Source organism: Sceloporus undulatus, chromosome 10 (genome assembly GCF_019175285.1).
Source record: "Sceloporus undulatus isolate JIND9_A2432 ecotype Alabama chromosome 10, SceUnd_v1.1, whole genome shotgun sequence".
In the NCBI taxonomy this organism is placed as follows: Eukaryota; Metazoa; Chordata; class Lepidosauria; order Squamata; family Phrynosomatidae; genus Sceloporus; species Sceloporus undulatus.
The window spans coordinates 5,713,884-5,723,689 of NC_056531.1; the positions used below are offsets into that span (position 1 = coordinate 5,713,884).

The window sequence follows — 9,806 nt, forward strand, 5'->3', positions numbered from 1 at the left end:
TTAAGAGTGGTCTAACTACTGCCTCCTTGAGACAGGGAGGCAGGGAGCCTTTCCTGAGGGATGCATTAATTATGTTTTTCAGCATCACCATGATTTTTCTCCCCCCCCCCCCCCCCGAAAGCCAGCCAGGTTGGGCAAGGGTCGAGAGGGCAAGTCCTCTTTTTTAAACTACTAAGAAGCTTGTCCACATCCTCAGTACTGACCAACTCAAATTGATCCAGTCTAACAGTAATGGCGGAGGCACTGGATGCCTCTCTAGTTGTCTCCTCAAACTGGCATCCAAATCAGCTCTTACCCGAGAGATTTTATCTGCAAAATAATCATTAAAAGCGTCACAGCAGGCTTCAGAAGAATCTAATAAAGGGTTCTGGGTAGGAGGTAGTTGGGTTAAGTTCCTCACTACCCTGAACAGCTCAGCTGGACGAGATTTTGCAGACGCGATAGTTGCAGAATTGAAGGATTTCTTAGCTACATCTATCGCCACTTGATAGGACCTAAGAAAGGTTGAATGAAGTGTCTTATCGGATATGAGTTGAGATCTCTGCCACTGGTGCTCTAGTCGTTGTCCAGCCCACTTCATTTGTCTAATATCTTCCTTATACCATGGGTTACGATTTTAAGCGGGTTGGAAAGGACGCTTGGGAGCGATCATGTCAATCGCTCTGGTAAAGTTGTTATTCCACATATTAACCAGAGTTTCGACATAATCGCCAGCACTGCCAACCATAATACCCTCTAGGGCTTCTTGGAACCTGACGGGTTCCATCAGCCTTCGAGGGCGGACCATTCTAATCGGTCCTCCATCCCCGGAGGGAGGGATAGTGGCCTTCAGTCCAACCTTAACCAGGACTGTCGACTTTATGTCAACTGAAGTTTCTGAACTCTCAAGGGCAGCCCCACATAAAGTGCATTACAGTAATCCAAACAGTACACAAACAAAGCATGTGTTGTGCACCTTCAAGTAGTTTCTGATTTATGGTGACCCTAAGGCAAACCTATCATTGGGTTTTCTTGGCAACTTTCTTCAGAAGGAGTTTGCTACTGCCTTCCTCTGAGGCTGAGAGGATGTGACTTGTCCAAGCTCACCACATGGGTTTACATGGCTGAGACGGGATTTGAACACTGGTCTCCAGAACCTTAGTCCAACGCTCAAACCACAATCATATCAGACTTCTCCAGGAATTGTCACCGCTGGAACACTAACTTTAACTCTGCAAATACACTCCAGGCCATTGCTGAAACCTGAGTTTCCAGTATTGGGGTTGAATCCAGAAATTAACCCAAGTAGCAAACTTGTTTTCAAGGGGATACGTAAACCTATCCAGCACAAGCCAAATGCCTATTCACCAGGGTGACTTAAGTTATCTCTATTCCATAGCCAGGGCTGCAGCCAAGTTGAAATGGATGTCCAGAAACCCCTGAAGGTGTGAAGCTACCAGATGCTATTTATTTATTTGATTTATAGCCCGCCTTTCTTTCAGCATGGGAGAAAAAGAAAACCCAACGACAGGTTTGCTTTTCTCCAAGGCAGTGAAAACGTGTTCAAAAATCTAATGTTAAAAGCTGGCTGAAAGTTGTCCAATAGGGTGAGATCAAGGAAGGCTTATTCAACAGTGGCCTTGTAACTGCCTCCTATAGGCATGATGAAATTATGCCCTGTTTTACAAAGGCACTGATCACTCCCTCAGTGACTCTCAAAATGGTCAGTACCAGTATTGTTGCTTTACAAACTCTATGATAGCATTTAAGTTACAAACTCTAGGGTGGGGGGGAGAGGTGTAGGACGCATGCATCATTTAAACAACATACCTCCAAAGTGACCCAAAGCAGTTTTATTTTGGCCTGACTGTTCAGGCCCTATGACTCTGGAGTCCAGGGTTCAATTCCCAGCTTGCCCAAGAAACCTACTGGGTGACCTTGGGCAAGCCACACTTTCTCAGCCTCCAGGGAAGGAAATGACAAACCTCCTCTGAACAAATCTTGCTACGAAAACCCCGTGATAGATTCACCTTAAGGTTGCTATAAATTGGAAATTACTTGAAGGCACACAACAACAACAGCAGCAAACCAGTTAGCATCCATGGCACTGGTAGTAGTATCAGATGCTCACTATACAGGCCTTTGCGAGTGCTTTTAGACAAGGAGTCTGTCCCTTCTTGGTTCCATACAGCAGTTGGTAAACCACTGACACTAACTACCCATGGCATGGAGGCCAAAGAAACCCAAGAAGCAGAGAGATTAGAAATTCATTTTCCCTGAGGATGTAAACTCATTAAAGTAGCATCACATTCCATCTGTACCAGCACGGAGCAATCAGCAGAAAACTATTTATGGCAGCATTAGAGTATTGTGAGAGATCAGAGGTTAAGCTACATGTTCAGAGGGCATGCACACAAAGTGTTTATAATATAGATATTTACATGTGCATGCACACACACATAGGGAATAGGCCTCCTACTCAATCTTATTTCCTTGCATTCAACACTCTAAAAAAATCCTCAACGGCGCCAATCAATAGCAGCCGTTATCTTTCATTAAAATTCCATCCCTGGAGACAATGGCAGAGGTCAACTTTGCCATGGCTTTATTCACTCGCAACATGGAGGACTGCGGCTGTCCATTTCTATGCTCAGCTAAGTGGCTGCTGGAAAAGTTCAAGCAGAAGAGGTGAGAAAGCTCAATTAATATTTGAAAACCTTCCCAGGATCCTGTGTAAAAGGCCCACGCAGATTACCATTTTTAATTATTGTTATGATTAAATATTCAGGTTCAGAGAGGTTATGCCAAGATCTTGAGCTACGCCAGGAATTCTGAAAACCAGCAGAAGCCCTGGATGATGCAACAAGTTGCTTGCATTCATTCACTACAAGGGAAAAAATGTCCCTCTTAGGCATAGGAAAAAGATCTTGAGCCAAAATGTTCAGCAGCCCAGCTTTGGCATTTTTGCCTCCCATACTGAATGCCCATCACTACTCTTGAACTTGAACCAGGGTGCATTACCAGTCCTGTCATGTGGCTCAGCATGCCAAGTCAGGTGAGATCCCAAAGACTAATCTCTGCCCACCAAAACCGATGAAAGTCCTAATCTGGCCAGAATTTTCTCCTTAGTCTGAACAACTTGACTTCTGATAATAAGACAGGGCAGGCTTTATTTCCTACCTTAACACATTAGACCCTCAGCCTCTTAACCAAAGCTTAGAAGAAATATCTTTGTGGACACAGAATCCCCCAGCTATAATGGCTGGGAGATTCTGGGAGCTGTTTTACAAAACCACCTCCAAGCTCCAGTTTTGATCTCCTGTCACTTAGACAGTAAAGGGAAACCTCTGAGTCTCGGAAACTCCAGCACAGCCAATTTTGTGCTCCTGGGACCTATGCGTTTTGCACAGACTGCCAAAAATTGAAAAGAAAAAAAAACAAACATAAAACCCAATGTCTAGAAGTCTATTCTGCTTTTGAAAAATTGCTGCTTTTTTGGTGTGAAACAGTGCAGGGCTACACTTGCAGTCTATGTAAAAGGAGAACTGTTACTCCAGGAGGTTTTCCAGGAGAGGCAATGTACCCCTATTTTGGCAAGTGAATGTTGGGAGTCTGGAGGTTATGGAGGATGTTTCGATTACTCAACAGCCGCTCTAAAGATTTTGGTCTACCACTCCCACCATCCCCACTCAGCATGGCCAATAGTAAGGGGAAGGAATTGTCCAAAGGACCTGGAGCACCCACCACCCACCACTGGTCTTAGACCATGTTGCCTCTGCTCTTTCTGACTACTTCAACTATATATTCCCTCCCGTCTCTCCTAGACCCTGCTACTCTCACCCCTCCACACCATCCCTCCTGCCTGAGCTCAGAATCTCTTCTACTACTTTGAAAGTTTTGCCCCCTGGAAGAATGTTGCTTCTTGAGACATAGTTCTTACAAATTGCTTGAAATTGCTGACTTGTTAATATTAAGCAGGTTAGGCTTTTTGGATTAAAAGCCTCATTTATAAATACTGCATTAAAACCACCATGCATTATGAATATGGGTTATTAGCATGATAGGGACGTGCACAGAATGCTTTTGGAAGGGTGCTAGGCACACACCACTAGGAAGTCTCTGAAGAGACAGGAGCCCCATGACACAACTTCAGTGCCTTGCTTTGACACCAATGAATCATTTAAGCACCCCTGCGGGGACAGCACAACAGAAAGGGAAAGACAGGTACAGGAACATGACTATAAGGAAGGGTCTAGTGTTTCACTTTCAAATGACCCAACTCTTGTATTGTCCATTATTTCCACATCATGTAAGTGGGCACCATTCCTCTGAGCTGCAGTAATCCAAATAGTTTGAGGAGGGGGAAAGCAGGAGAGACACTAGCTGCTGTCACACTGCAGAACGAATGGAGTTTAACGCTGCTTTAACTGTCATGGCTCCATCCTATGGAATCCTGGGATTTGTAATTTGTTGTGGCACCAGAGCTCTCTGACAGAGAAGGCTAAATATCTCACAAAACTACAACTCCCAGAATTCCATAACACTGAGTCAAGGCAGTTAAAGTGGTGTCAAACTCCATTCATTCTGCAGTGTAGATGCAGCCACTGTTATGATTTTGATAATTTCTAGCACCATGGGCAGAGAGCCTCTGAGTATTTGGTTTTTGTCTTTTCCTCTGCGAACATGGCCTGATTGTTTTTTAAAAAAACAAACAAACAAAAAACAACAACAAGGGACCACTGCAATAAAAGGACCCATTTCTTATTTTCACACATTTCTGTCCACATTCCCATTCTTCCGCTTACTTACTGTATGGCTGCTTGAAGTGCTGTTAGAGGTGGCATTTGAAAACTGTGGGATCCTCAAATGCAGGCTCTGGAGGACGTATGTCGTCTGCATCTGATATTAAAAGAAAATATTGTACAATGTCACAATAATGCATTACTTTTTATAGACTGCATGAGGATAGACTCCTTGCCCCAGGGAGCTTGCATTCCATCTGCCAACATTAGCAAAGACAACATATGTTTGCTTGTTTCTAAAATCAAACACCATTTCTTTTTAATAAGAAATATAGATTTGCAAATAGATTCAGTTTACAGGCTGCTCCCTGACTCACATCCGCAGAAGTGATTATTCTTTTCACCCTCATCTACTTCCACCCAGCCACCATCTCTCAAACCCTTCAGGGCCAGGACTGAAGATGTGATGGCCCAGAAAAAAAATGGAGAAATAAAAGGGTCCCACAGGGCTCTGTTCTGGGTCCAGTGCTATTCAACAAGTTTATCAATGACTTGGAAGACAAAATTGAGGGCATACATATCTAATTTGCTGATGACACCAAACTAGGGGGAGTAGCTAAAACCCCAGAGGACAGGATCAAAATTCAAGATGGCCTGAATAGACTAGAAAGCTGGGCCAAAGCTAACAAAATGAAATTCAATACAGAGAAATGTAAGGTAAAGACCACTTAGGGCGGAAAAATGAAATGCACAGATATAGGATGGGGGACACCTGGCTGAATGAAACTACATGTGAAAGGGATCATGGAGTCCAAGTAGACCACAAGTTGAAACATGAGTCAACAGTGCAATGCGGCAGCTAAAAAGGCCAATGCAATTTTAGGCTGCATCAATAAAAGTAGGCCTGTTACAGACAGCCAAAATAAAGCTCTGCTTCGAGTCACAGTGGAGATATGGTGTTTCAATGATGCATGCGTCCTAAGAGTCCAGAACTCACACCAAAGCCATGCTCCAGCCCTAAGGACTGGAGCATGGCTTTGGTGTGGCTTCTGGACTCTTAGGGCGCATGCATCATTGAAACCTCATATCTCCACTGTGACTCGAAGCAGCTTTATTTTGGCTGTCTGTAACAGGCCATAGTGTCTAGATCAAGGGAAGTAATAGTGGCACTCTATTCTGCTCTCGTCAGGCCCCACCTAGAATACTGTGTCCAGTTCTGGGCACCACAATTTAAAAGGGATGTGGAGAAACTGGAGCATGTCCAAAGGAGAGCGACTAAAATGGTGAAGGGTCTGGAAGCCATGCTTTATGAGGAACGACTTAGGGAGCTGGGGATGTATAGCCTGGAGAAGAGAAGGTTAAGAGGCGACATAATAGCCCTGTTTAAATATTTGAAGGGATGTCATATTGAGGAGGGAGCAAGCTTGTTTTCTGCTGCTCCAGAGACTAGAACATGGAACAATGGATGCAAGCTCCAGGAAAAGAGATTCCACCTCAACATTAGGAAGAATTTCCTGACAGTAAGGGCTGTTTGACAGTTAAATACACTCGCTCGGAGTGTAGTGGAGTCTCCCTCCTTGGAGGTCTTTAAGCAGAGGCTGGATGGTCATCTGTCGGGGATGCTTTGATTTGGATTTCCTGCATGGCAGGGGGTTGGACTGGATGGCCCTTGTGGTCTCTTCCAACTCTATTTATGATTTTATGATTCTATGATTTCATCCTCCATAAGCCATAGATGACTTGAGGCCAGTTAACAACAATTGTGAGGGCAGTTAAGAACAACAATAAATTTTTGGTGGAGGAAGAGGAGAGGGAAAACGTTTTCCCATTTTTTGTCGCCACTCCTATTCTTTATATCTTTTGCAGTTCTATAGAAACACAGTATGAGGCACAGAATTTTGCTCTTATGTTACTTTTAAAATAACAAATGTATTTTGACGTCTCCTATACCTGTTTTAACGTTATAAGCTGCCTTGAGTCCCAGGGATTGGAAAAAGCTGCAATGATGGTGATGGAAGATGGGAGGAGAAGGAAGTGGTGGCTTTCATTTAGGCAGGCCTTTGACTCTTAACTTACTGTAGTAGAAAGGGGGTGTGCCATCCTTTTCGCTATATTTTAATGTGTTCTTAAACTAGCTTAATTTAGTGTTTTAGAAGTGCGGTTTATATAATTTAAAATTTTTTTGTATCAAATAGTTGTACTTTGTTTTAATCTTTTGTAGGAGGACCTAGGTCCCATTCTGGGAGAAAAGTGGGATAAAAATTAAAATTAAATACAATTGGCCCTCCACATTTGCGGTTTTGAATTCTGCATATCTCTGATTATTTGCGGGCTTGATTAACATGTTCTCTCTAAGAATCTCTAGGTCCTCCAGCGCAACTCTGCCAGAGGTTGACCATAGAGCTATGCTGGGAGAACCTAGAAGTTCCTAGAGAAAACACTTCTCTAGGCATTTGTAGGACCTCCAGCATGATTCTATGATCAACTTCTGGCAGATGTTAATCATAGAGTTGCATTGGAGCGAATGTGGAGGGACCATTGTACATTTTCTCAGAAGAGGTAGCCTTTCTCTCTCCTAATGGAGAGACTCCCTCTTCAAAAACAGAGCCTAGTGCAATCACTGTGTGCATCTTCTTAAAAAGCCTTTACCAAGCTGAGCTGGGTTCTATTGCAACTCCCATAATCTCAGACAGCAGGTTGGGGAAGCTGATCTTTCACAATTGTTCAGTAACATCCAAAAGGGTGACCTTATACTGTTGTGCGGCTGCATAGACCCCCATCATCACTTTTTAAATAGCCCTTAGCCCCTCCAGATTCCCTAAACTCCCCCTTCTGTAGCTAGAAAAAGGGAACTGCTTCTTTTTGATGCCTCCAGAAGCATCTTGCTTCTTAGTAGATTGCTGAGCTCTCCCATACTACTGAATATCAAAGCACCCCACCACCAAAATAATAATCATATTTCAGTATCAGAAGTGGACTTTCAGACACATGGAGTATTTATAGCTATTTTTCCAGGGGTTCAAGGCCATCAACAGTAATAAAAACAATAATTGTAATGCCAAATGACTGTGCATAGATCTGACAATAAATAAATAAATGCAGTCTGTTACTAAATAGAACACAGAGGACACACAAAGTAAAGACAGGTGTGGGAAACCCCTGGTTCTTCAGATGCTTTCAACTACAAGTCCCATATTCCCTCATTACTGGTCATATTGGGCGGGACTGGTGGGAGTTGAAATACAAAGCATCTAGAAGACCCCTGCTGAAATACAGCCTTATCCCAATCCCTTTCACATCTGACAGTGATGGAGTAGATCTGGACTAATTTTCACAGACTGTAAAGAATAGGGATCCTGCACCCGTGGCACTAGCTAAATGGGTCCCAGTCACCAACCTGAAAATAGACCATCCAGTAAGGTATGAGAGCCAAGAAGACAGGAATGATTTTAACAAGCGCTTTGACATCCTCAACTTTGTCTTCCCTGAACGGTCCTCCACGGGAGGCTTTGGCCATCTCAAAGAGACTTTGTTTGGGAGGCTGGTGCTGAAGGATACCCTGGCTATCCCTTTCAAAAGGAAAAGAAAGGGGAGACAAGAAGAAGAAGAAGAATTCAAACATTCAAAACCACTGAAAATGTTTGGGATCCTACGTATCAGGGTGGTAAATCTCAAGCCCTGGAGGTGAACCTGGCCCACCTAGCCTTCAGAGAAGGCCACCTCCCACCAAGACCCTATTATTAGGTGGATTCCCAGTCATAACATGTTATATTCCATATTTTAAAATGTCGAAATACTTCTCTAAGACTTAGGGCTTGAACAGTCAGGCCAAAATAAAGCTGCTTCGGGTCACTTGGGACGTATGCTATTTAAATGATGCATGTGTCCTAAGAGTCCAGAAGCTGCCCCAAAGATGTGTTCCAGTCCTTAGGACTAGAGCGTGGCTTTGGCGCAGCTTCTGGCCTCTTAGGACGCATGCAGCATTTAAACAGCATACCTCCAGAGTGAGCCGAAGCAGCTTTATTTTGGCCTGGCTGTTCGGGCCTTTATTACTAGCAATGAGACCTTTAAGTTGACCGTTTCAACCCATCCCTTTTGCTTTTGGTACCCCACCACCACTGAAATCCCACCCATCCCACAGAACTTCTCTGAAATTGAATTTCCCTCATTCTAAAGGAAGTTCTGCCACTTTGGCATACGGAATAGGTAATCCAACCAAACATGCACACACCTAGAGGAGAGTGTACTTTGGTGAAGACTAGGTTGCATTGACTGGTAAGGCTCTGCAGGGTTCCATATATGGGAACAGAGCAGAATGGTCTCTCCGAGTCTCACCTGGAAATGCTGGGGACTTAATGCAGGACTTTCATCATGTACAACAAAATACTGGACCACTAATCTCTTTACCCCATTCTTGGATGTGGGAGGTACCCCCCTACACACACACACACACACACACACACACTCCACATACCTGTTCCTGGTATATTCTTCTGACTTTTTCTGGGAACAGCAACAATAAGCTAGAATTTTAAACATGTCCGTGAAGGCACTGCCATCCGGGGGCTTTGTGATGAAGACGCTTTGACTGCACAGGAATACAAAGAAGGATACCCCGATGCAAATAGCTGGGATGATGTAGCCAGTGCGAAAATCCACATTCTGCTGGATATATGCAATGCCTCCTAAGGACAGGATGGCTCCCAAGTTAATGCTCCAGTAAAACCAATTAAAAAAACGCCTAGTGGCTTCAGGGCCTCGATCCTTGACCTACAAAAGATGTTTTTTAAAAGAAATAAAATGACGTATTTCAAAAGATTAACCCCCCCCAATGGTCCCCATTATCAGTCTCATCCATAGAACAGTTATAAAGTACCACAAGAGTAGAACTGCATCAGATATCATACTTTCTTTAGCAGCCCTACTTATCTAAAAATTGCCTCCTGTGGTCAACAGCATACTATCAGATCACCAAAGATAAAAATAAATGAGAACGCAGGCCTGTCACCAACAGAGTGCATTTGAAGAACACAAAATAATAATAATAATAATAATAATAATAATAATAATAATAATAATAATAAT

The 9,806-nt window shown here is 43.4% G+C and overlaps 1 protein-coding gene across 1 annotated transcript in view; it reads right to left on the bottom strand.

Moving 5' to 3' along the window:
• The window catches only part of SLC15A4 (solute carrier family 15 member 4), a 53,793-nt gene that overhangs the window by 26,986 nt on the left and 17,001 nt on the right, over positions 1-9,806 (bottom strand). Inside the window, exons 2-4 of the mRNA XM_042441796.1 lie at positions 9,196-9,491; positions 8,119-8,290; positions 4,789-4,878 (exon numbers count right to left, since the gene is read on the bottom strand). Of these exons, the coding sequence (XP_042297730.1) occupies positions 4,789-4,878; positions 8,119-8,290; positions 9,196-9,491 (558 nt within the window). The remainder of the gene's footprint in view (positions 1-4,788; positions 4,879-8,118; positions 8,291-9,195; positions 9,492-9,806) is intronic.